General features: G+C 43.9%; 1 protein-coding gene across 4 annotated transcripts; it reads right to left on the bottom strand.

Annotated features, from left to right (window-relative positions):
* Positions 1 to 10: 10 nt before the first annotated feature.
* Positions 11 to 27640, bottom strand: Fife (regulating synaptic membrane exocytosis protein fife). 4 transcript variants are annotated; one of them, XM_076801650.1, is made up of 23 exons: positions 27343 to 27640; positions 20938 to 21396; positions 20663 to 20780; positions 20507 to 20588; positions 20267 to 20408; positions 19902 to 20156; positions 18891 to 19101; positions 18266 to 18586; positions 18016 to 18181; positions 17041 to 17300; positions 16237 to 16305; positions 15147 to 15271; positions 14800 to 14912; positions 14620 to 14696; positions 13919 to 13977; positions 8665 to 8843; positions 8356 to 8571; positions 7882 to 8213; positions 7594 to 7794; positions 2054 to 2141; positions 1839 to 1921; positions 1592 to 1699; positions 11 to 1428 (listed from the first exon to the last, which is right to left on the bottom strand). In XM_076801650.1, the coding sequence occupies exons 2-23, from the start codon at positions 20971 to 20973 to the stop codon at positions 1127 to 1129; spliced, it is 3543 nt and encodes a 1180-aa protein (XP_076657765.1). In that variant the 5' UTR covers positions 20974 to 21396; positions 27343 to 27640; the 3' UTR covers positions 11 to 1126. The 4 variants fall into 4 exon arrangements, 3 of the variants coding, with proteins under 3 accessions (XP_076657765.1, XP_076657766.1, XP_076657767.1); XM_076801651.1 differs by lacking the exon at positions 27343 to 27640 and having other exon boundaries at positions 20938 to 21043; positions 21115 to 21140; XR_013083552.1 differs by lacking the exons at positions 11 to 1428; positions 1592 to 1699; positions 1839 to 1921 and adding an exon at positions 4358 to 4469 and having other exon boundaries at positions 2066 to 2141.
* Between the last annotated feature and the right edge of the window lie 90 nt (positions 27641 to 27730).

Raw genomic sequence — 27730 nt, 5'->3', positions numbered from 1 at the left:
AAAAAAGAAAAATAGAATCTCTCTTGCACCGTTTTCGTCGTAATTACCTTTTCGATTGATATACAGTTTGCCGTTGAACGGATACTCTCTTATTGCTAGGACCTTCGTGGAAGTCGAGGTTTCGAGATTGGTCGCTGATTCTTACGGCTGCGATTCTCTTCGACTAATCGTTACGGCTAATTGTAACTGCCTCGAAGAAAACTCGAGTAAATATTTGATAAGGTGGGGCCATTTGTCTTTCGGTTGTCTTTTTATTTTTCCGTTTTCATCTTTTTTCATCTATTTTCGGTAGAACTGTGCATCGCCTGTCGCCACGAAGCCGCGAAACCGCGAAACCGTGAAACCATTCTCGACGCTGGCAATCAATGTCCTCGTGTTCCACGAAAGGATATCACGAAAAGAACCAGGTAAAAAGTTTCTGCTTCTATTTGTTGCTACTTCAATGTAAATACTTGTATATCGAATATTGATAAATCATCCATCGATTGTCATTCGGCTTGTACTAAATTATGAGTTCGCGACGCACAAACAGGACGTACCTGTGCGAATTACATATACATACTAGGTATTCGTAGGTACGCGTTTGGCAACAGAAGCGACACGCGCGATACCGATTTCGAGTAAGCAGTTTGGAGATTTACTCTGTTTCGCCAGCGTGACCCCACTTGCCAGACCACCGATCGCCGATCGACTATGATATCGCTTTCGACGATTGCGCGTTCGCAACGCAACATAGTTTGCGATTTCTTCGTCTTGTTATGTTTTATTTGTTTTTTGAAAATAGCCGCGACACAAGTATAAGCCAACACGTAGCAAATTATAACAGATGGGTTTTCAATTTTTTCGAATCTCGCCAACTTTTGTCTGTAATCGTGTACTCTACCATATTATTCGGACACAATGGTGTCGCGAATAAAACGGATAACCGGACAAAAGTTGTGCTTTGCGACGTGATACGTGGCGAGGTGAGGTGATACCGACGTGACTTGAAGCGACGCGACGCAACGAGACGAGTTCCATCAGATCATGAGATGATTTTGATGGGAGGCTCGTCGTCGTTGTCGAGCAAAAGGCTCAACCTAAGGTCGAGTTCTTTGGCTTCGAGGGCCCATTTTTCCCTGAACCATCATGGAGAGTCCGCGGTCTGGGTGCCCAGCGTATGGATCGGGAGCAAAGGATACCAATCGACGGTCAGCCGAGTCAGCGGAAGAAGGTCGAGGTTCACTTCGGCCCCGCCTAAGCCTTGATTACTCTCGAAGGCCTGCTTTTTCTCCCACAGCATCACCAGAAGATTTCTACCGATAACGTCGCATTTGTTGTACTTGATAGTCTGACGGTACTCTGGGTTTCTCTTGTGCCGTACTACACGCGTTTTGCGTTTCTGAATCCACTTGTCGCTGTCTCGCAGATACGTTTTCACGTAGGTATCTGCTCGGTAACAGAAAAATTATTTTTAAGGTTGCCACGTGATCTATTCTACATGCATGGCATGCGCATTTCGTTTCGGTACATATACCTACGGAACGAGAGTCGACGAGAACGCGAAAAGGTACAAGGAAAAAGGAATAAGGGACAAAGGGAAGCGTAGTACCTGGTTCTTCCCTATCTATCGGACAAATGTCTCTGGCACAGATAACCTCGACCTCGAGTGTTCCTTTGCTCAAGCAGAATGCCAATTTCACTTCGCCATTTTGAGTTCCTGTATTTACGAAAAGGTAACAATTTCACCAAAATGATTCCTTCACAGTGGCTCACAGATAGAAAAAGGCCTAGTGGCATTCGCAGATAGAAAAAGAGTATTTCAAATTGAGATTCGTGAAATAACATCTTCTCTTTACCAGTGCTCATCTTGAATCCCTTTGGCGACACCTGCCCGCGACCCAACCTTGTATCGATACCATTTTCGTTCCTTGCTGGCTGACTGAACAAAAAAAAAAACCGTGGTCGATTAATCTCATGTACATACACGATGAATCTATCTTTTATCTAGAAAGAGAAATAGAAAGAGAAAGAGAAAGACGAGAGCGAGAGAGACGCGTTTAATCTTGCTTACCCCCATTTGTCTTCCTCGTCCGATTCATTGTTGCGATCGTAAAATCTCTCCGGAATATTCATTATACTGTCTTTGCGCTCACCCCGCCCTGCGGGATAGAGGAAACTATTATTCTTTATGCGACTCGCACATCAACGATTACCTGTTCAGCGATTTGCGTGTTTTGCCCGTTCCAAACAACACACGCGTCACGCTTCTTGATCTTTGCATTCGTTCTCCTTAATTATAATATGTAGTTCACAAAGGGAAAAACGGTTGTTTCGTTTATGCCGTCTGCTTACAGATCCGTGCTTTGCTTGTCTTTACATTACTTTACTTTACTTTACTTTACTTCGGTTTTCTATAGGTCTGGGTAATCGTCCTCGTGATCGTCTTCGTAATCGTCTTTGTAACCGTCTTCGTAGTTGCAGTAATTGCAATCGTGAAGCCATAGAGGAATAAGTAGTAAATATAAGACAGTGATCCCTTTTGTATGAGAATGTCGAGAATTTGGAAAGAAATGATTTTGTACTTAGTGTTTCAGTCTCCAAGAAAATTCCACTCGAGTGGATATTTGTCGGGTGTGCTGTCAGATTCGGCTCGAAGAACCGTTTTCTTCGGGCCTTGCGTCAATATGCTAAAACCCCGTGTATCCTACGATGGCTACACGAGACGATATCTTCTACGCGAAGAGTAAACGATTACAGAGGCATAATAATACATTCGTTAACATGATCGGCATCGCACAGTCAAGAAAGGATGGAAAGCATTAACGTGGAAAGGTCGGCAAATGGTACGATTACTTCAATTACATCAAAGCTTCCTACTTACGCTTTTCTTAGCTACTTGTGGAAAAACTCTAGCTAAGTATCGAACAGGTACTTTGATCTTTCCTCTTTCTTCGATGCTTGCGAATTATAAAGTTACAAGGTTCGCATTGCTATTACGACATGCTACTATGTGTATTATCGCTGGCGGTGTTCTACCTGAAGCGGTGAATGTCTGATTTACGTGAAACGGATGCTACGAACAGCTACGATGATAGGTTATCGAAATACGTACGAGAATGCGGAACCGTTGTTCTTCCGATCCAGCAACGTTAATCGCGTCGAAATTCGGGAGTCGAGAGTCGAGAGTCGAGTGTCGAGAGGTTACAATAGGTATCTCTAGTATGTACCGAGTTGAACGCGCTAATTTTTCTTTGGCTATTCAGCATACGCTGAATCGTTTCAGATTAAGGTTACTGTATCTCCTGCACAGACGTTATCGTCAAATGCATTTCGAAAAATAGCAAGGAATCGTTATTTTATTTGAAAACGAACCCTTGGAAAACCTTTCGATAAATTGTTCGGCTTCAATTTCAAACAAAATTTCACCTAGTACAAATATAATATTGCAAATATTACGACTAGAAAACGCACTCTAAAATATCAATTAGAATAGCAATGTTACATATTAACAGTTACATGCAGATTAACCGAAAAAGCCTAGCATAAGACAAGACAGCCTAGAGATACAAGTATATGTTGACGAGACTATCGCGATGTCAGGGATTTTCTTGTTGATCAAATTTACGTTAACACGAAATGCATTCGACGATACTCGTTCCCTCGAGGTTTACAACAAACAAACTACTCGCGATTTGTCAAGAACGAACTAGAAGCTATACGTGTATGCGGGCAATTAGACAACTACTCGAGACTACAGCGCTAAGCAGATATTCGAATTGAAAGCGCTACCGATGCGGCAACGGGTTCGATTCATAAGAAATGCTGGGTGCACTGTATACCCTGTTGTACCATTTACTATTTGCCATTCCATGTACTGTAGTTGTGCACCTTGTTAAACAGTTCAACGAACATAACGAACGGTGTCGTTTTATTCGTTAAATAACCTTGTCTGTAAACGATCTGGATTCAAATTATCGTCAAGTACAGACGAACATCATTTGAAAAGTGTCACGTTCGGTGCGTTTGTTCGTTTTGTTTTTCGCGAGAAAAACAATTCAACTTTCGATTTTTAATATTAAATTTTTTATTTTCGCCTTGGACGAATATCCTCCGTGAAACCAAGCTTCGTTGAGTTTATCACGATAGAGAAAAACAACACAGAAAAACTGGAGCGTAGAACACAAACGAAACGCAAGAACGCGAAAATTGTCTGCTGGAGCGTTCTAGTGTGATGAAAAGAAGAAAGTAGTTAACTCTGGCGTATCGTTTCCGAATAGAATAGAAGGCAAAACGGATGAAAATGGACAAACTGATACGCAAGGCAAACATGTTGGCAAAAGGCAGATAGAGGGAAAGCGAGAAAACTGTGTCTTACCGGAAGCCCGTGACGGTGGTCCACAGTGTCCTGTGGTTATTTATCGAGGCGGTATGGAGTGCGGCAGTGGGGAGGAGGCCGATTTACCGGTCCTCGGAGATACAGGCTCGCACTGCCACACAGTAACCTTTGGGACTACGCACGCTGTTGTCGTTGATCGATGATGGTGGTGGTAGGTTGGTTGGTTGGTTGGTTGGTTGGTTGGTTGGTTGGTTGATTGATTGATTGATTGATTTATTGATTGATTGATTGATTGGTTGGTTGGTTGGTTGGTTGGTTGGTTTGTTGGTTGATCGGTCGATCGTTCCCACGATTCGCCATTGATCGGGGTCAGGGTTGTGGCGTTTCGACCGAGCGAACCGAGCATTTTGATCGACCATATGCCGTATGCCGTATGCCGTATGCCGTATGCCGTATGCCGTATACGTGCGAAAGATTGCCGAACGGTGCCGACCAAGAAAGGAGATCAAGAAAATCAACAAAGAAGCAATGCAAAGAATACTCGCGACGTTCTCCGTCGGCGAGTCACGAAAGAAGACGTACACACTTAACAGTGGAGAACGATCAGCGCATAGCTTTTGGCACTTGGTGTGTATCGATGCGAACGAGAAACGTGGCCTGGGCACATACAGATGTGTGTCGTGCGTTTCAAACACGACGCGTGTGAACCGACCGAATGCCGTTTGTCGTATGCTGTATGCTGTATGCTGTATGCGGTATGCGGTATGCTGTGTGCTGTATGCTGTATGTCGCGTGTCGACCGCGTCACTTTCTCGCGCGCGGAATCGAGAAAGCTGTAGCAAGGGAGGAGAAACAATCGTCTCTATGTCGTCTTATCTCATCGTAAGCGTATGTACCTATGCGATCCTTCCCATCTCCTCCGCTTCTCTTCTCTATCTGGATCGAATCTACTCGTATTATTCGTATATCGTTACAGAGGTACACACCTACATCGAACGACTATGATATATGTAGTTTGATCGATTCTGCCAATTGCTTTGTTCTTGGTCCAGGATGTTGTTGGTGTCTCAAGCTGGCGCAGGCGAAACTCATTGCGAGCGACAGGCAGCAGCGCAGCGACGCGAAACAGCGCAGCGCAGCGTCGCGAAACAACGCAACAGTGATCGTACAAAGACGGGCAAAGAGTACACATTGTATGTATGTATGTATAGCGGCAAGTGATGTTTTCAGGGTGCCAACTTCTCCATGAATAGGTAAACAGACAGACAGACAGTGGTAGGATGATGCGATTTCGCACAATCCGAACGGAGGGGGGCATCTGGTTTGATCCCGTTCGACCATGTTTCCTATATTTTCGGCGAGTGATTTGCGTCGTCCCGATCTCGTCGCCTGAAAATCTCGTAGAAATCGCGTAGGAATCGCATAGAAATAGAGTGGAAATCGCGTCGATATCACGCGTAAGATCGATCTTTGCGTTCGACGCGACCATTGAAACTATTACCTATCGAATATATTACGATACGCGACAAATCGCCGAGCGGATTAGACACGATTAGTGGTCGCCGCTTTTGTAAATATTCTCCCGAATCGTTCAAGTTGAAAAAAAATTTGTCGTCGAAGCGACTCAATACTCCGCTCCAGGCCAATGCGGCTTCCGACTCGATCAAACTCGGAATTTGAAGCGACACAGTTTCGAAACTCTACGTCTTTCTCGCATGGGCAATTATTTGCAGTTTGCAGGATACTCTAAGCGTTCGCTCGGTCAAATCGCTCGAATTCGATGAGAAGCGATTGCACGAAGGTACACGGAACAAGGAACATGGAGAAACAATGAAAACGGAAACGCGTCGAGTAAGAAGATTGAAAAAAGAAGGTGTATGCATGGATGGCGTCACATAGGGAACACACCCGCGCACACATACGGACGGACGGACAAACAGACGATAGATAGATAGACAGACAGACAGACAGACAGACAAGTATAAAGATTATAAAGGCTTATTATCGAACGACGTGACATTTGTGAATAAATGTACAAAAACGTGTAGAAATGCTACGGACCTGCACACATACAGATTGCATATCGTTTATATTGGCGTAACAAGTGCATTCGCTCGAAACGAGGGAAACTATTCGTAGTCGAAATTTTAGTGTCGGATTGCTTCGTGCAAAGATACCGAATCGTCTGGTACGGATATTATCTGGTTAATTTCGATTCGTAGAAAACATAATCTACACCTCTACGCAAATATGCATGTACGTCCGTGCATAGATTTATTTATTCACATGCGTACGATACGCACGGGATTGGCCGACGAGGAGGGTTCGATCTGCTGATTGGCTGGTGGACGAAGATCGAAATCGAAAACAGTGACGGTGAGAAAGATAAGACACAAAAGTGATATTAAAGTAAAATGAACGTGCGTACGTGACTGGAAGAGATAGACGGATAGACGGAAAAACAGATATACATATACGTAGAGATGGAGAGAGGATAGAGCATGCCCGGGCAACCGATTGCTCGCGAGAGCGGCGAGCGGTGCGAGCACCGGCCGGTTTCCTCGGACTCAGGCTCGCGTTTCCCTCAAAATGCTTCCTTTGCTATCCCTCGCATATTCCCCCACGCTTCACGCGTTTCATCTCTCCCGCGCACGCCTCGCAATGTCGCGCGACTAAAATCAGGTACTGGGAGAGAGAGAGAGAGAAAGAGAGAGAGAGAGAGAGAGAGAGAGAGAGAGAGAGAGAGAGAGGGAGAGAGAGAGAGAGACAGAAACTTTTTCCTCTAGATTCGAGTCAATTCCCCTGATCTGGCAGCTCTACGCGCGATTGATATGTGCCTCGTGCAGAGAGTCGTGAGAGGAGAATCCGATGGTGGGGAGGGAAGCGTAAAGACTGTAAGTTGGTGACTGTGCTGGGACAGCTAATTTAGTATGTACTATTCATACGCAACGTATACTGTGTACTGTGCACTGTAGGACGTAGAGGGGCGCGCCATCTTATCAGCAGCAATAGAGTATCGGTTCGAAGGGCCGATGCTCGTGAGCAATCGGTTACCCAACCATGCTATACATGTAGAGAATACAGCGATGGCGAGTACAGAAGAAGAGAGAGATAGAGAGAGGGGGGAAGGGAGTGGGGGGACGGCTGTTTGGATGAGAAATATACAGATAGGCAAACAATTGTAGGAGAGGACGAACGAACCGATGCGACGACGGACGGACCAGCAGATGGTTAGGCGAAATGATAGGCCGAAAAAGCGACAGAATCCTACTCACGGCTCTCGCGTCTTTTGTCGCCTGAGACACTCATCGTTCTGCCGAGTTCTCCTTTGACCGTCTTCATACGTTGACCTTGACTACGTAGATCCTCTAAAAACTCTTCCGTGTCTCCTCTTATTGTCCTGGAAACCGAACTTCTTCGTCGATCTCGATGGTACTGCGGCATCGCCGGCATGTCGGCTTCTCCCATGCTTCCACCTACGGCATCCAATACTCGATGTCGTGGAATCGAAGCGAAATCGAAGTCACGTCAATGCTGAATGTCCATTCTAGGCGTGTACTTACGTTTGCTATCGGTGCCACCTTGGCTCTGGAAACTGCTTCTTCGACTGCCGGGCAAAGATCTACTGTAATCTCTGTTAAGTTCGTACGGTTCGACTTCCAGTTGTTCGGATTGACTGGAACCTCTTCTCGAATTTGCATGCCATGCATGATTCGGATGCAGAAAACTGTGTTCGGGGCTCCCACTGTCGCTCTGCGTGTCATCGCTGTAACTCCTTTCGCGCAACTCTGTCTTTCGTAAAAATCTTTGGGCGATTTCCATCGACAGAGATCCACGAGGTGAGCAATACGGTGATTTGCTTGCACGAAGTCCTCGCGGATCTTCCAGGCGATACCTGTCGGTAACAAAAATTAATTCGTTAATGCGATTCGATATTACTCGACGGGACGCGACGCGACAATCGACTCGTTGGCCGTACGGCAATGGCAATGGCAATGGCAATGGCAATGGCAATGGTAATGCCAACGAATACTTACCACACTGCTCTGTCGTTCTCGAGCGCGCGTTGCAAGTCGACGCTGCATTCGCCGAGAAAAACGTTGTCACCGTCAGGACAGAAATCCCATAGGGTCACTTCGATCGCGCGTTTCATTAAGCTTTCGCCGTCCACTCCAGAAAAGACTAACGTCGCATTCCAAATTGGCTTTTGACTCGGCTCCGCGACCACAGTTTTCAAAGTAGTTTGCTCGGCACTAGAAACGAAACAGGTGGTTTTCGCGTCGAATCGCTGGAACAGGAAGATTGCGAAACGCTTTACGATTCGAACGATACGTTGGAAATCTTACCACATTGGCACAAGGACTAGTTTAGCGTACGCTTCCGGTAAAATTCCATAGCCGGTGTCTTCTCTCGCGCACAAATCATCAGCCATGAAAACGGTAACGATCAGCTCTTTACGATCCGCTTCGTACGAAACTTGAATCTGAACGCGACCGGACACCTGTTTCTCCTTCGCAATTTGCTCCTACGATCAAGAAAGAGCAAACTTTTGATTCGAAACGTCTCGAACGGCGACCGTTGTTACCGACGACACCGACAACGTTGCTCCAAGTTTACAATCGAACACAGATTGCGCGATTCGTCGTTCGCTCTTCAAGTAAACGAACCGGAACGTACGATACAAATACTACAAATTTCTTGGAATGGACTAGTGTAGTACATATAGCCCGTGACGTCGCGGCGTCTGTGTTCCCACGTGCAACTCCTACAAGTGGAAAGACAATAGGCAGACTCATTCTCACATGCAAAAGCAACTTGTGAAAGGATGTCGCAATGTTTTGTGTGTGTGGGGCGGGGGTTGTTTTGTGTGTGTATTGCTGACTACTTGAAACGAATACGAGCGAAAAAACTACGCGTGTACGTGTACGACTATGTCTACCAAGCTATTTGCCTATAATCCGTAAGGATGTAAGATTCGATTTTTTTTAAATATCGAGACTTATGGAACATTTCAAGATAAGAATCTGACTGCTTTTTCGATAAAAATCTGCAAACTGCTGAAGCACTTCGGGTCGAGCGATCCGGGTTCGCGATTTCTTTATCGAGTCATCGAGTTTGAACCAATCCGTGCGAACAGCACAGACGTTTACCACGCGTATTCACTTTGTAACAAGTTTGCTGTTTGTGTATCGGTAATTCGGTAAGTTGGTAAACAGACATACAGACAGACAGACAGACAGACAGACAGACACATTAGGTAGAGAGATCGGTGAAAATAGAGCGTGACAGAGGAGCAGGGGACAAGTATAGATCGAGTGAAAGAAAAAAGAAAAACGAAAGCGAAAGAAGGAAAAGGAGAAAAGCGGTTAACCCTTCGTTTCATACGAAAAAATAGCTCTAAAGTGAAACGAAGGTGCAGGTGAACAACGGAAGGCATGGAAACAAGACCTGATTTCGAAACGTTCGTAACAAGCTACGACCACGACTAAACAACAAGAAGTAGCTATACGAGACGAAAGAGAAACGGGAGAAAGACGAAGCACGGAACAAAGAAACGAGAAGAAAAATGTGACTGGGTTAGGAAGACGCAAGGGGACGGACCGCAAAAGAAAACGACGGCTAAAATTATGTATGTACAACTAAAGACGTGCCACTTGGGAGAAACTATAGCATGATAGGCCAATATGCTAAGTTCGTTCAACATGGGCAACTTACATTTTGCTTTCTTTTCAGTTTCGTCAGTGGGTCTATTTTTCTGTGTTTCTTTCGTTTTCATAACCAAACAATTTGTTTGGGGCGGGCATAGAAAGCGACGGGGGGTCAAATAGAATAATGACAAATGCTGTATGTACGAGTATGTACCTCCAATCCACGAGTGCCATGGATGTCATGGATGTCACGGATGAAGTAGTCACAGGAGTCACGGATGCCACACGAGATATGCGAAGAAAATGCGACGAATCCCTTCCAGCTTTTTAAATTAAATTCCTCTAGCTTTTGTCAATGGAAATAGCCATTGCGCTAGGATACGTAACTTGCGAACGATACGAATTCGTATATCACACATTTGTTTCTACGAATCCCAAACGGATTGGAAGTGGGAGAATTTTAGATCTATGTATATTGTATTGCATCATATTAAACAAGTATACGCTCTGCTCGAAGCTGGATCTGGATCTGGATCTGGAGCTGGAGCTGTACATACTTGGAGCTCGAAGCCCGGAAGTCGGTACCCGGAGCCTCCGCGGAGTCTCCGTGGAGCTGCTCGTACACGTCAAGTCGCAAAAGTACGTGTCGAAAACTATGTGTAAATTAGCATCGATGTTGCGAGTATGTCGACAACAACGATGTTATCAGAGATCCGAGTCAAATTCCAACGTAAAAACTACAGAAAAGTGTTTGGTGCAGCTTCGTCGATGCTCTATAGGGAAACCTCGAATATCCTGGAGAATGCAAAGGATGTAACGGAAAAAGATTCAAACACTTTTCAATTGAAGCTCGAGAGAAAAAGGTTGTAGAAGGTAACGGATAAGGAGGCCCACACCGTACATAACACAGGGCATAGGGAATACCAAAGGGGACACGCTTCTATCGGTTCATCCATAAATAGGCAATCACGTACCTGCGTACGCATCCACACGTACTGCATATGCATATTTATACGTATGTAAGTGCATGTATATGCAAGTATTTATGTATTCTACGTACAGCTAGTGCATATAGGCCATGTATCTATGCATTTATGTACGCATGTACATACCTACATACAATAACTTTATCTAACATATGTCTATCCATATATCTATATGTATATGTATATGTATATGTATATGTATATGTATATGTATATGTATATGTATATGTATATGTATATGTATATGTACATGTACATGTATATGTATATGTATATGTATATGTATATGTATATGTATATGTATATGTATATGATATGTATATGTATATGATATGTATATGTGTAGAGTTGTATTTTTTGTTCGTACACTTTCATACTCATGTATACTTTCATACTCACGTATACTTACAAGGAAAATTATCGTGCAAGAACGACACATCGATTTTAACAGTTTGTACTGGCATAGTAGACAAACAGGAAGAGAAAGAGAAAGAGAATAAAAAGAGGGAAGAAGAAAAAGTCTTTGGACACGGTACAGTTTTCTTTGTCCTAATAGCGCGAAACTTTTCCCGCCAAGCATACGTGATATGAAGGAAAATAAGAGAAAAAAGAACAAGAACTGCGGCTCCAGCGGTCGTGTAGGAATCTCTCTTATGTTCTTCCTTTCTTCTTGAAATTTATTTCCTTTATCTTTACATCCGATAACAGAGATTCAGCGAACGACTCACGTGAATACAACTTGTCGTCGGATCGAACCTACGTATTTTCGTCGAGTATTTTTACTATTCGCTTTGTAATAGCCAATTTAGTGCTAATTACCAATTACCGATTACCGATTACCGATGACGACCTGACAAAAGCCAACACAGCGAGGAAAGACCAAGGGTTGACTCAAGAAGCTTGATCGTCGACGTGGACAATTCTCATGTAACGTAACCGATTTACGATATTATAACAGTTTAGGTAGCACGCGATAATAAGTGGTAATACGTGGACGCACATCAATTTCTTCGGCTTATTCTTCCGCAAAGTACCATCCCGTGTCGAATTTCTACGCGTTTCTGTGAAATCTTTCGAAGCACTTTCCATAAAAAGCTGATTCTTCGACGTTTCGTGGCTGTGGTCGTAGTCGTGGTCAGATATTGTCGAGCTTAGCAAGTATTACACTTATACGAAAGACAGGTACACGCCTACATATTGTCAAGAACCCTGTATAGATAGTTTCACGAGAATCCAGCCTAAAAAGCAACACCTACTTGTAAATGTAAGTATGGTTTGCAGACCGCGGAATTGCGATATATACGTGCCCAATTAGAAATCGGAAAGACGGTACTTTTACAAAAAAAGTGATAGCTTTGATAGCAAAACTGTTCCAAAGCAAGACAATAGTTAACCACACCCCATACGCCATACGCTATACGCCATACGCCCTACGCCCTATACGAACGCTCATACGGTCAGTTTATCGTTCACGCTCGTAAGTTCGCAGACAGGAGGACGCGTAGATCGTCTCTAATAGCATTTAACGATAACGCGAAGCAGCATTTGCTGATCTTGTACATCGACCCAACGATATTTTCGTTTTTCGATCGGTGGAAAAGCGTCAGGAATCAGCTCTATCCATCAATCTGGCCTACATTTTATTCCGTTTCGATACTAAAGACACAGCGCGATGAAACCATTAGTTTGGCAACTTTTCCGGAACAGAGAACAGAGGTATGTATCTACCTGTTCGTTTTACGTGCGTAATTCTGGCTGAAAGCAAGTTAAATAAATTGCGTGTGATAAAAATATGCTTAGAGATAGAAAATTGATTGTCCGTTTTGAACTCTGTGTTGCGTCAGATCAATTTCTAAAATCTAAAAAGTTTTATCAGCCTACACCGGTTATATAAATATACAAATTGGATGGTACTTCTGGATACGCCAAATAAACGTTCCCAGATGTGTCCTTTGGATTTATTATTAATGATGCGCGATTATACATACACGTATAATATTGTATCGTGTCGTATCGTATCGTATCGTATCGTATGGTATCGTATAGTATCGTGACTTATTGAAGAAAATAACGATACTCGTTAAACGATATTCAAACAGAGAATATTATTTCGATTGTCAGTGTTCTCCGTTCTCCTTCCGGACAAGTCGGTAGAAAGCGTTTGTGCTTTTGCGGTTCGTGTTGTACCAAAAGCCTATATTATTATTAATTGTCATTATCATTACCATTATTATTATTATTATTATTATTATTATTATTATTAGTAGTAGTAGTAGTAGTAGTAGTAGTAGTAGTAGTAGTAGTAGTAGTAGTAGTAGTAGTAGTAGTAGTAGTAGTAGTAGTAGTAGTAGTAGTATGTAGTGGTAGAATATATACATGTATACTCGTGCTATCGCTATCGTATTATATTTACATCAAAGGCAATGTTTTACACGCTCTATAGTGTCGCTGTGAGTAATTTTCTGTTTTTGTTTTCTACACATTCAACTTGGTTCGTACGTAACGTGGTAAGAACTGCGTCAAAAAATACACGCACGATGGCTTGACGATACTCGCTTCAGAATCGAATTATAATATTCCATCTATATACAGAACAACACACCGAGGAAGCCGATGAATGTTATATTTGTTTGATTTTTCAAGCGAAGAGTACAGAGAAGAAAGTTAAAAGGTTTACGATGTACGCCCTTTGCCATTACACTAACAAACTCGGTCTGGTCGAGGTTCATTTTTGTTCTGGTGCAATAGGTATGGGTACGGGTAAGGGTATGGGTATGGGTATGCGTATGCGTTTGCGTATGCGTATGCGTATGCGTATGCGTATGCGTATGCGTATGCGTATGCGTATGCGTATGGGTATGCGTATGCGTATGCGTGTACATTGCGTGGAAACGAGAGAAAGATAGAAAAGAAAGACAGTAAGATACGGTCATGTATGTAGGTGTCAATTTATGAACTCGTTATACCGGCGTCTTTGGCAGTTTCCTGCGCGTCGGTGATGACGGTGTTTTATCCGTCTCAGCTTCTGTAAAACATTGCAGAGATTTCGTGAGGAGACTATCGTCGACGTACGTTTTACACGATTGTAATACAGCATCGTGTGGCATCGAAACAGTCCAACATAATACCGTGTAATATCAAACGCATCGACTATACTGTCGTTCTTTCGCCTAAAGAGTAATTGCAGTACTCTGTACTACATTAGATTACGGTATTAAACCAACGACAATTCCATTCGAAATCACCGTTTATCGATACTCTCGAGATATTTCGCGCCGCAACTATTGCGATTCCCGACTTTGGAATCAAAAGAAACCCAAACTGAATATATCGTGACTTGATTTGTGTACGATAATCGATAGCTGGTAGGTGTGAAGCGTAATATTTTTTTTTTCTTTTTGGAACACGTTCGGTAGCTCGACCCGTAAAGGCCGATTTATACTATCGGCCTTTAGTCTGGTGTCGCCAGTCGCGAGTGATAATATCGTACCAACAGAGTCAATTATCAATTGGAAAGCGAAATAAATATATGCGCTCTAGCGGCGACCTTCACCATCTACCGTTCATTCTTTTCCAATGTTTTCTTCTGTATCGGATTCGTCTTCGAACTAACGAGAACGAGACGATTCGATAGGGTATGCGGATGGATTCTGTTTGATGTACTCACCCATCAGCAATCCCAAATTTCCTGGTACTTTTCCCGTTGACGATACCGTCGTACCTAGATCATCTGGTAATTCCCCGCTGCATTCGCGAACGTGCAAATGCATTGGTCACGATAATACGATTGAATCAACTCGTCGGAATTCGATCTACCAACTATAATCATTCAATTTATTTAACTTACGTGTCGGCAACATGCTCGACCACCAGTTCCACCACATCGTCGCCACGATCGGTGATCTGTGAGACTTCGTCGAAGCTTCGATCTACCAAAGATACCCCGGCCCATTCCAATACCTATGAAAAAGATGTTGCTTTATTTTCGTTACGGTTGACGCAAGAGTTGTGTGCAGGACGTGTATCGTCCTGGTACGTGTATCGTCTTCTCCTATTTCCGTCGAATTTGACAACAAGGAAAAACCGTTTTCACGCGGTAATCCCTGTATACGGTACGAAACGATAGCTTGAATTTGCAACGATACTGTATCCTACGGACATATGCTAGAAACGATATACGCGCTTACCGCTTACCTTATTGCCACGTTGTATGCCGGCTTTAGCTGCTGGTCCATCCGGCACAGCCCACATCACGTATGCAAAAGTACGTCCATCGGTCGCCGTTTTACCACCCACCACTCTCAAACCAAATCCAGTCGCTGTAAGTATACATATACATATATACGTATATCCAAGATATCTTAATAAAGACTAGCAGGTACAAGAACTAAAACGTTTTCGTTGACGCGATCGATACTTGCGAACCAGCATTCGAATTACATAATCCTATGATCAGTGGCGCTACTAAAAACGAATGGTAAATGCCCGGAAAGTCGAAATGGAATGCAACTGCATTCTTTGCAGAAAATCTTTTCTCCTTTAGCGATAATCGTGCAGAGTTTTTACGGTCGCGAGCGAGCGAGCGAGCGAGCAAGCACGCGAAGCAAGAGCTGTTATTCAGCTTTAATTAACAGACCAGAAACATCGAGCTTACGATATGACCACGGGCGCTGGCGCCACAGACTTGTTCCCGGTAATGACATTGCAGCGTAATTTTCTGATCTGTCGGCTCTGCTCTGTTCCGTTGCTCGGCCCGTTTCTTTACCGGATTTTCCGCGAGCGGGTATATAGGCTATGGCTATAGGTTTCCCTGTCTCTATTGTGCTTGCCCGACTCGTCGCAATAACTAAATCACCGGACAACTCTGCCTAGATAAAGGAAAAGTGAGCAAAGCTATCTGAAAGCGCAACGAGTAATTAAACGCCATTCGCACGCCTACTAGAACCACACCGCGTCGCATCGGCTGGTTATTTTCATTGCTTTCGCTCTTTATCAACCTTTGTGACCTCGTTTCAGCTCGCTTATTCGGTCCGATGGATTTATATCTATAAATATCATCGATTCTGTGTTACCTACTATTTACTTTGACGCGAAATCGTACATGCTCGAATTGTTCATTGTTGCGAACAATTTCATCTTTTTATTACGATATAAAATGTATTGTATTGTGTTTTATAAACAAGTTCTATTCTGAAGCGGGCAAATAGGATTTTTAAACGATTCACACTCGATACAAGACATTGAGTAATTATATTATATTATACTATAATATGTGTATTCTTACTTCCATGCCCCTTGTCCAAAGCTGGATTTCTCCTGAGTTTTAGTCTTCTTTTAGTGTTCATTCTTAGCACTGCAACAAAAACACGATAAATATTTTCCAGTTCTATTACTGTGACTAGAATTTCACGATTATTATTTCGAAATGATAGGTACGATATATTCGACGATTCCCCCCTTTATCAACAACGTAATCGGATGCTAACAAAATGATGAAGAAAGAGACATTTTTGAGTGACAAAGAAAAATTTGGCCATTGTCGACGACTGTCCTTTTATAGTTTACACCGCAACGCGCTTTTTCGTTTATAACCCGAATTCCAACCTCGATCGATAGTCGTTCTTTCAGAAATTGAGTTTGCGTGTCCGGTGTTCAAGTCTTTTTGCTAGCTAGTCTTTTGTTTCCCTTCTCTTGCCTCTTTTTTCTTCCGTTTCTTCTCTTTTCTTTTGTTTCTTTTCTCTTTTCTCTTTTCTCTGTCGCAGGGCCGACAAATACGAAATTGCGGGAAAGTGAACTTCGACTTCCGTACATTTGGCGTAGAGCCGAACCCCTTAAGGGCAAGCTACAAATCATCTTACCGGTTCGTCTGTGCAAGTTGAAGTGATTTCGACTAAATTCCGACTACCTTATTCTCTAGTACTATTCCTGTTTCATTCTTTTCTATCGTTTTCTATTTTCTACTGTTTTGTATTGTGTACATACTCCTAGAATCTAGAAGGACCAAGAATTATCGATATTGCGATCTCTGACGACGATAACGATAGGTACTCGTTGTCAGATAGTGAGAATGAGATATGTAGATGCTCACCGGTACCACCAGCGCCAACACCTCCGCCACCAGCAACACCAGCACCGGTACCAGCAACACCGGCGCCGCTACCGCCGCTGCCACCACCCATATCGTTGTCCGCATGGTGAATCACGATCTTGATGCTTTCCCCGTCCACGAGACTGCCTTGCCGGGTCAATTCGCGCTCTTCCGCTGCAACTCTGTTTACAACCGGTGGAGGAACTTTCACCGTTCCCGGAACCGCGGACGCCAACGCTTTTATCGCTTTTATATCCGGTCTGAACAAACACATAATCCTAACGATAATACCGTTGACGCACACGTATTATAATATCTATGTATCATAGAAATGTAGAAATTGTTGTTAATTTCGAATCAACTTTGATCCGAGATCGGTGACTCGAATATCGAAGGGACCGAGGCCGGGTAACAATTACAGGTAGGAATTTGTGAACTCTGGGGCAACGATAGAAACGCGCAGAAAAATAAAAACAAAAAGAAAACAACGGGATTGAACGCGACAAGCGATATCTTGTCTCCGTAACAGTCGTAACAGTTCACAGTTACATAGGAATCGCGTGTTTGTAACTATGCTTGCGTGGCATAGGCACGGCATTAATTATTCCTCTAGTGGCGGCAACGCTGTGTTTACACTCTACTCGACTTTTGCTGGGTTACCAGCAAGCGCATCTTGAACAGGGAAAAAAAGAGCGGAACACGCTGAAAGAGCGAACGAAAAGAGTCGTCCAGCGGAAATGCTGGCAATTTAGCACCAACGACGCGGTTACACTGAATTTATGTATGTAGGTAATTTAACACCTTAACGTTACCTTTTCTTCTGCTTTCCTTTCATTGAAACAAATTCACTGGTTAATCCTGTTACATATCTCGCGTATATTCGCGATATTGGTGCCGCGTTGCGTATATCGTAGTATCCCTGTATCGCTAATCTCGGTCTGGCGACAGTGGTTACACGCGATGCAATGTACTTACAACTGCGAGCCTTTCCGTCTGTTGCGTCGCTCCTGATCCGGAACTAAAATTGGTTGTTGCGGTACCGCCGCGGGTGACGCGACTGGCACTTGGAGCACAGGATCCAAGTTCATCATGGTTTCATCTTCCGAACCGACTTCGTACGACATCCCAGATTTCCTGTTGCCTGACAACGGAAAGATACATCTCGGATTCTCGGATTCTCGAAGATTGCTAGACTCGATTACGCTATCGCGAACGATTTGTCTACCTTGCGTCGAGATCGATGCTCTCTGCTGCGTAGGAGCGATTGCCATGGAATTCAGACCTCCAACGCCGGCGCCGGCGCCAGCACCGGCACCGGCACCGGCACCGGCACCAACACCAGCGTCGGCTCCAATTCCCGGTGCAGTATACAAAACGTCGTAGGCGGACACACGCCTCGTCAGCATCGTCGGAAGCTTGAGGCAAGGCTCCTTGATTTGATCCGCGTTTTTCATTTCGTCGTCGTAGGATCGTTGCCTTGTCATACGGGATGGAGTACGCGCACCTACGGTCCATCGACTACGACTTCGCCGTTCTTCTTCTTCGTCTGCGTTAAAAATCAATGCGCATGGGTCCAATTAATCCGGTTAAGTGGTTTCGTCAACGGATTACTTTGAAAGAAAGTCAAATCGATGCGGATTCAAACGCACAGTAAACACATTTGTAGATACGTTGAAATTTTCGAGGTAGGTAGGTTTGCGCTAAATGGAATCACACCGATCATGTACTTTTCATCGAGACTCGAGACGAACGATATCCACCGTTGCGTTATATCGTACGATAGTATTGTCGTAAGGACGCGCATAAGTATATACAGTGTAGAAGTGTAAAAAGTAGAAACATGTCCTTACCGGAAACAGGAACGGGGACGGAAACGGGAAGAGGAACGGGAACGGCAACAGATGCGGCTGTAGGAGGCTCAACGGCAACCCACTGAGTACTTGCAGCTCGTCCCCTTTCGACCTGGTGACGATCCGGCGATGTGGCTCTAGACTTGCTCTTCCGGTCCAAGTCCCTTTCCCATCGAATATCTTCACGACGTTCTCCTGCAACCTTCCGAAACTATAACATTACGACACGCGTATTAGAGACTCGCAGAAAATGACACCATTGCGTGATAAAGTTGCGAAGGTGATGACAGGACAATACTCGTTGTACGGACACAATCGTTTACCGGTTTATCGACGCGAAAAGCCACGAGCCGTTTCAATCCGATTCCACCCGATTCGATCCGATTCGTCGATCGATTTGTATCGTTGCTTATCTTGGTCCTCCCATTAATTGGCATTGACATTCGCCGTAACTACTGTTGGATCGATTAGCCAGCGTAAAACCACCCAGCGAGCAAACGATTGATCCAATTCGAGATGTAATCGAGGAAATTACGTCAGACTTTAACGGATCAGCAGGATCTAATTTTCAGATTTCGAGCCCCAATTGCAACGACGCGACGCGACTCGACGCGGTGTTCGAATACCGTTTTATAACCGATCGATTCGTCGCAAGGTATTATGTATCTCGGCGTTCGGGTTCGGGTTCGGTTGTAATTTGACAGCCTGCGTCACAAGCTTCAAACTTTGCTCTTGCAACCAATAGCTGTAAAGAAAGTTGGAAACGCACCCTCTACAAAATAGCGTTTGTACATTTACCGTACAGTTACTGTCGCGTGAAAGGCATACGTATTTACAGTTTTTTTTTTGTTTTTTTTTTTTTTTTGGCATTGACATACACGATCAAAGCGATGAAAGCGTGATTGTTAACAACTTGAGATTGTCAACTAAAAATGTATAATCGGCTGATCGATAGATTTTGCTGTCGTCGAGTTTTGAACAAGCACGCGATTGTTCGGATAACGTACTCACTTTCTCTAGTTCCTTCAATATGGCTGGTGAAGCATCCGAATGTCTTCTCCATTCTGGACTTCTCGACGGAACCAGTCCGGAGCCGAGTCCACCGAGTTGACTTCCGCTTTGACAACCGAGTCTCGCGTCGCTGTGCCTCCTCTGCAAAGCCTCCAAAACCGGGACCTCCAACAAGGAGTCTGTTGATTCCTGCGTCACGATCGGCTGGTCTCGAGACGCGATTTTCCGCCGACAGATGCTGCATCGCCACGACGACTGAAACGACTTCTCATCGATATTTCATTCTTCCGAATATGATTATTACTATCATAGAACAGAATGTGTCATCTCTTGGAAGCACTGTTCAGCGAAAGAGAAAGTCTTACCGGATCATCGGAATTCGTTGTCGTTGAATAGCTTGCGCAATCGTCGCAAACTTTTTGTTGACACTCGCAACAAATTCTCGAATTTTCTTCGGGTGCAAAGGACTTGCGGCATACCCGGCACTCGTCTCCGGTTTTCGACTTTCTGAAACGTTCGAGTTCAAGTTGGCTCAACCTTGATCTTACAGTTTTTTACAATATGACAAGAATATTTCTTTGTTGTAAACGTTTTCAAACACTTACGTTTTCGTCGCCTCCGTGGACGCTTCTTCCTTAGGCTGGTTTTCTTCGGCAGGTGTGACCTTGGCGGGACCAAATTTTGTCACTACAACGAAAAAGGGGAAGGGTAAACAGTTTTGCTGATACAGTTGACGTTACGAATAGGTCAACCCCACTTACCGTCTCGTATCACCTCGCCACCCAGCTGCCTCCACTTCCTGAAGGTGTTGTTGCCTTCGTCCGGCATAACCGATCCGGTTGTTCCGGGATCTGGTTGTGTCGCAGCGTTCGGCATTATCTAAATAACAAACAAACGAACCATAGACCATTTCGTAAACGCACAGATCGTTACCGAGTTAACGAGCTCGGCACAGCTCTCCAGCTACTCTAGCCGATACAGTTTTTCATTACAAGCGCACTCGACGTAAACAAACGTGACCGTGAAAACGAGTTACCTTTTTAACGAAGGATACCACGTTGTCGCGCAACATTTTGAACTGGAGGTTGAAGTTGACGTCGAAGAAGTTGAAGTTGAAGTTACAGTTGAGATTGAGTTTGACGCTGAAATGAAAGTTGAGAAAAACAAAAGTACTCGTAGATTCCTGTTGCACCTCGTCCGGCGTTCTGCTCACCGATCTCGGCAACCGGCACAAACTTGTTCTCAGAATCGGATCGGAACAGATGTCGATACCGTTCGGATACTCGACGACAAGATTGCAACGGTATGCTCGATGCACCGAAAACCAGCGAGTTTCCGAATGTATCGGCTGAACGCCAACGCACAGGAGGAGCCGCTCGGCTCACCCTTTCGCCAGAAACCCATTTGCATTCCCATCAACTTTGAATTTCTTCTCTGCGTATTCACGTAACATCGAAACTCTGTTACTTGGAAAAATTCTACGGTGGAGCGAGACCTGGAACATTATTAATAATCTCGTGTATCGTACGTTGTACAAACTAATTCTGAATGTACTGAAACGTTTCATGAAACGTAGAGACATTTCTAAATTTGACGTTTCAAAGTTGAAACGAAGAGCAACGACGACGACGACGACGACTATTGTTTGAACGAAGAAAGGGGGTATCGGTGTGGTCTTATCGTTAACATCGTAGGTTGCATCACCGCCTACATAGGTTGTTCATCGACTTTTATTTCACCGATTCGAAGAAGTAATCGCGAGTGACAGCTTGCTCCTGTGTCGAGGTCATTCAGAAGAAATTCCTTGGAGCAGCAGACTCGGCAATGCAGCGAAGGAATGGTGTGGACTAGGAGGGGAGTGTCTACCGCTTCGTTGGCATCATTACGAGAGAAACTAATACGTGCCAAGACCATTATGAGACTCGCGCTTCAAATTCCGCGTGTCCCGCGCGTCGCGTCGTATGCACGTCGCGTATCCGGGTATATTCTGCTGCTTTTTCTTCGTCTGGAAAATGCCAAGTCTTATCTTCGCATTTTATTTACCTACATTTAAGTGTAGGGCGCGCCGCATCGTCCCCGATTCACATATTATTAATTCTTCGTTCCACGTATCGCCAAAATACTTGTTACCCCTTGAATCAATGTATTCGTTATCGTAGGTTCAACTTATTTATCACAGAATATGTGTAACACATAACGCAGAATATGTGAAACTACATTATTTTCAACACGCACCGGGACAATTTGTCGGTCACTGATTTCACAATAACAGGAAATACACCGATCGATTCTCGATTAGAACGACTGAAGTCACGTATAATGGGCAGCAGCTAAACACAATACCTAGGAATCCCCTATCCTATGGGTGTATTTTTTTCAATTGTCGAGTACACTCGAGCTACACGAAACGTCTTACGTCTTACGTTATTCAGCAGATATTCGGCAATGCTTCCTTCCTTACTTCCTTCGAATCATCATCGTGTTTCGAAACTACCATTGGCGGCTGACCAAACGCAAACTTCTACCACAACTTGTTGCGACCGCGCACATACCGTGCTACCGTACTGCTACATACGTGTTGCTGTTCCTCTGTTTTTTCTGTTGTTTCCAAGATCAGGTAGTTGGTCGTAACATTATTCTTCGAGCAAAAGAACCCAGTACTTTCTTTTGTTATTTTCTATTATTGCAGTTGGAAAAGTAATCGAGACATAATCTGTTTGCTCCGTAACGAATTCTCTGACCTGAATATAGTGTAGTACTACATACATAATGGATTATTACTCGTTCCATTGGCCATACTTGTTTGGAAAATGTTCAGCAAACGCGCCTACGTGCGCGCGTGTACGCGCACGCGCACGGGCACGCGTACGCGTATTCATTTTACCGGAAATATTCGTTTCAGTGGAAAGGATTCGTTCCAGTGACCCGCTGGTTGCTCTAGTTAACCCAAGGAAGGATATGGATCGCGATATATGCGATTAGATCAATATGTCGCAATATGTATTGGGGTTATGACTCGCCGACTCGTAACGACTCGTCCGAGTTTGCTCAGACAGGAAAAAGGTTCTTCGAGGACCATGTTCGCAAAGCAATAATATGCTCAGCTGGTATGCATACGTATGCGTGTACATGCACGACTGACAGGAGTAGATGGTAGCAGTAATTTGAAGCTCGAGGGGAAATATAGAAAGCAACAAATATATATATATATATATTCAAGTTCTAGCCGAGATTTCTAAGCGAAACGGCAATTTCATACCGGTACGATGCATCTAAATAAAACCTAGATGGAACAAGCACCGACCAATAAAATACGATACATACAATCTAAAGACGAATATGACAATGACGTAAATGCGCAGGCAGATTCTCATAAATGCAGCAATCTAAATTGGCAAACGCAAAGAACGTTGTATTAATATTTAACAGCGAAAAAATTTCCGATAATTGAAATGAATAATGCATATCGCGTCCCTCCACTGATTCGTATAATTATGGTAATACGCCCCGTTCGCGGTCTATGAATCGCCTCAAGTTCGAATGTAAAAATATGAACTCTTCTAATTGAAAATATCAGTAAAAATATGGTTTCTTGTTCGAAATCAATCGAATACGATTAGAGCGAATTCGAGTTCCGATAGACCCATAGATCCATGGATCCACGGTTCGACAGGATTCAAACCTGCCAACTCGAACTTTGCTAATTTCGCGTGATAATCGGTAATAGAGCCCCTTTGGGATCATCTCTATCTCGAGGAACATGACAACAGAGTATACATATATATCCTCGTGTCTTCCTACGCGTCGCCTCGCGTCGTATCGAGCTTGTTCCAATACCAAATGATATTGTAACATCGTCTTGAGCGGATCGTTGCAGTGTCTATGGAATATTTGCATCGTACTCGCGTCTAGCTCAACGTTACGCGAGCTTCTCAACAATTTTATCGAAAAATTGCATTGTTAACACGAGCAAAGCTGATATCGAACGTTACGAGATTAATCGAGAATCGTGAAACCCGAAAATGCGTTTTGATCCATGCGTTTCTGTCTCAGTTCGTGGAAGGAAATCAAAACGAAATCAAAGACCAAGTCAAAATGAAATTTCCATTGAGAAAAATAGGGAGCTAGAAATAAAGCCTTTCCAGGTCCGACAAAGGCTAGGAAAGCGAGAACAGCGAGGATAACGGCAAAAGAAAAAGGAACAAATGATAGAGTTAAAGGGAAACGGAGAGCTATGGTGGGAGGGTGGAAGCAGCCGTTGGCTAGGAAATGGCTGCCACCTGTAGCTATTGATCGGTAGGGCGACGCCGAGTGCGTGTAGTCAAGTTTCCCGTCATCCCCTTTCTATCTGGGCAGAGCTTCGCCAGAAAAACGTTGTAAGCTTACATCCGTTACGAGCCGTTGTCCGCGTCGACCTCCGGTTTATTTTCTCCACGATTACCCTTTCATCGATCTTATTATCTTCCATTTCGTCCGTAATTCATTGAAATTGGATTCGCCTTCTAGCCGATTCTAGTATCTTACACCGGGACTAACGATCCAGCTTGAAAACGAAACCGCGATCCGAACGTAGATCCGATAACATATAACAACGATCAAACGCCAAGGAACGAGAAAACGTTTCATGCGTTAAAGGTTCCATCCACTTTTTAAATCGATTATCAACGTTTAAGAACGCGCGATGCCCCGTAGTTTGGAATTTTCAATTTGACGATGGATTCGTATAAGCGAAGCGCGTAGCTCCCAACAAGTGATAAATTATTCATAGGTCGGGACGATCGTCAGGGGACGTTTTATGTAATGTAAAATTATCGAAATAATTCTTTCTGCGCGGAACAGTTACAATTGTTATTTAAGAGAGATTTCGAAGAAATAAATATTTCAAAGAGAAAACATGTTGTTGGATTAAAATCCAACACCCTGGGTACCCTAGAATATGCCGCCCGTTACTGTATACGTATTGATGAAACGCAAGAATCGGCCACGCGTTCGTAACATTTCAGAAACTGAATCGGTCAAAGAACGAAATAATCGGATCGGTGGCGAGTTGAGAAAAAAAAAGAACTTGAAATACTTTTTCAGGCTTTCCATCGATAATTCAGATGGTCGAGCGAGTATATCACCGGTGAGATGGAACACGAATATAGCGACGGACCCTTGGGGTCGGATTCACGATCGGTCGCAGAGCTTGGGCGCGTAACGTGTAACAACGAGTAACAAAAAGACTAACAAGTAATCTGGCCCTAATCGACAACCGTGTTCAACAATCACTGGCACTGTTCAAGACGACGACAAGACGGTTCCGCGATAAATGATTAGCCATGTAACACAGGTATGCGCATATACGGTGTGTACAAGCGAAAGAACGAGCGCCGCTTGTTCCATGTATAAAAACCGTATCGAAGAAATCGTACGGCAATTCGTTAGGGAAAGGACGGAGAAATGAGAAAAAAGACAAGATAAAGTCATAAAAAATGATAGAAAAGATCCGATCCGATCGAATCTGGGTTAGGTACGAACGAAAGCATTTGATAAGGGTCGAAGGTCCGATTCGTGTTTGATAAGCTGTAGCCAGTACAGGTCAATTCACGTGCTTGCTGAGCGGTCGTGAGTTGCGAGGACTCGTGACTCGTCGGTGATTTTTGCTTAACTCATTGAAAAGTTATGGTCGCAAAAGGTGTCCGTTTCGCAGGCCTTTTTGTCGAGGCCGAAGCAATCTCGCGTGACTCTCACGCTGCTCGCGTTAACGTTGCGAGTCTCGATAACATCTCGAAAATTAAACGAACCGTAGACTTGCGACTCGCGTCCCTAAACACTTTCGCTTTTACTTCCTATTATGATATTACCTTATTATACTACAGACATAAATGAACTACTACAATATTATGCCTACGTATAATGCCTACGTATTCTGACCTATTGTACGAACGTAGTGGCATTTTGTAACTACACCCGAAAGCTGATCTGGTCATTATCCATATACAACGTATCTACCACCGCCTCTGCTACCATATCTTCGTTCGATGGAACAATTCGATGGTACTAACTTGATACGTACTCTAAACAGCCTAAACTAAACCATCGACATCGATTTAGTAGGTACATTCTGCGCGTGTTGTTTCCAAAAGCAAAGAAAAACGAGGAAAACCAAGAGATAAAAGAAAAAAGAAAGAGATTTTGCGTGTACATACAGCGCACCGGCGCGGCGCGGCGCGACGCGGCGCAAGGGATACAACTATCCAGCGGATTAGGGGCTGGGGGCAACGGCGATACTGTTTGCGCGGACTGGTCGAAGCTATAGAACCCAATCGGCCACGGTAATGAAAAGGAGGGAGTATCGAAACTGGACGGCCACCGGGAATTAGACGTCTGGGAGGCTTAGCACAGTGGTGGACCTCGGGTCAAGGTCTCACCGAGACAGGATAAATCAAGATGCAGCTATTTGTAAACGAACCCAATATGTAACGTACGTGTTGTTTCAAAAACTAATCTTTTATTTGCGTTTATTTTCGATCATTTCGGTTGCGGATTGTATACATACTCGTCGACAGTAGGTGGTAGCTGATAGTTAATAGCTAATAGGTAGAGTAGGTAGTAGCTACTTGTACAGTACGCCTAGAAATAATATTGTTACGGGAAAGAAAGAAAAAGAATAGTTTTCTTGATGGTAAAGTAATCTTGATGAATCGATATGTTTCTGAATGCGACACAGCATCGATAACGAGAGAACGCGCAACAAGCCGGATCAATACCAAAATTACGAAACAGCTAAATAAAAGCAATTTTTGAAATCGATTATAAGCGTAACCAGCCGGTTACGCGATAAACATCGAACGAAACGCTATTCCACGAACAGCCTGAATAATTATCGGTGACAGCAAAGGTTGCATAAACTTCTTCTCGAGTCGATCTATCGTGGATGCAGAGGTAAAAGCAACGGTGACAATGTACGAAGCATGTTCGAGAAGAGAAGATCGGGCACAGAATGGAACGTTCCTGGGAATCAAGGAAATAAGGACGGAAATTGGTCGATTAAAACGGTATCGAATCCATCTCGAAATCACGTTGCATGCGTGGCTCGATTTCCACGGCAAACCACATTCCACAGAATATAATGCGATTGTTTCGAAGATGTCTGCATTCCTGGTCCATCAAACTCGAAACTTCGATATTCCAGATATTGCCGACAAAACAGGAACGAGAAAAAAGGAAGAAAAGAATTCGACAATTAGTAGATTTTCTCGTTACGATAGGCTATTTCTTTGTTATCGCGATTCGTTGTCGCCCTATACTGTTTCGAAAGAAACAAGCTGTGTCTCGCGATCGGTATCAGCGAAGGTCGAGACAGTCGAGACGACCGATTCGATAGGTCGGTAGAAAGGAAGCGCGCGAAAGCAGGTGTAACTTACATACGAAGAGAGAACAAGTCCGAATGACCAACCTGTTACTTGAACGCTGCGAAGGCACTCGTCGAGCGGGCAAGTGCGTACGTTTTTCCCGACTCTCGTGCTCTCGTGCTCTCGTGCTGTCGCGCGTTCCTATTCAGCTGCTTCCTCGAATTGATACACGTGCTTGTATTTCTGCGAACGTACGCAGCGATACACCCGCGCATCCAGCGATAATTAATTTATTTTCAGTTTTCTGTTTTACGACGACAAAGTCCGTGTCTAAACACATATGTTTCGTGAGGCGATGACGCGCGTACGTTCATGTATGTAGTTATTATGTTTTTATGTGGAATATATATATATATATATATATATATATATATATATATACATATATACCCGTACGCGTCTCTGCGTGGCTGAAAAACAAAAACATACGCA

This window comes from Halictus rubicundus, chromosome 16 (genome assembly GCF_050948215.1).
Source record: "Halictus rubicundus isolate RS-2024b chromosome 16, iyHalRubi1_principal, whole genome shotgun sequence".
Classification (NCBI taxonomy): Eukaryota; Metazoa; Arthropoda; class Insecta; order Hymenoptera; family Halictidae; genus Halictus; species Halictus rubicundus.
The sequence above is the reverse complement of the archived record's forward strand: the minus strand, read 5'-3'. Positions and strand labels throughout refer to the sequence as shown.

What these genes read in the sequence shown, in the direction of transcription:
- Fife (XM_076801650.1), bottom strand. Translation starts at nt 20,973, where the DNA reads ATGTTGCGCGACAACGTGGTATCCTTCGTTAAAAAG. An exon ending in TCCACGGAGGCGACGAAAAC is followed by an intron (nt 20,409 to 20,506) that starts GTAAGTGTTTGA and finishes CGAACGTTTCAG; the next exon opens with AAAGTCGAAAACCGGAGACG. An exon ending in GAGAACGACAGAGCAGTGTG is followed by an intron (nt 8,214 to 8,355) that starts GTAAGTATTCGT and finishes TGTTACCGACAG; the next exon opens with GTATCGCCTGGAAGATCCGC.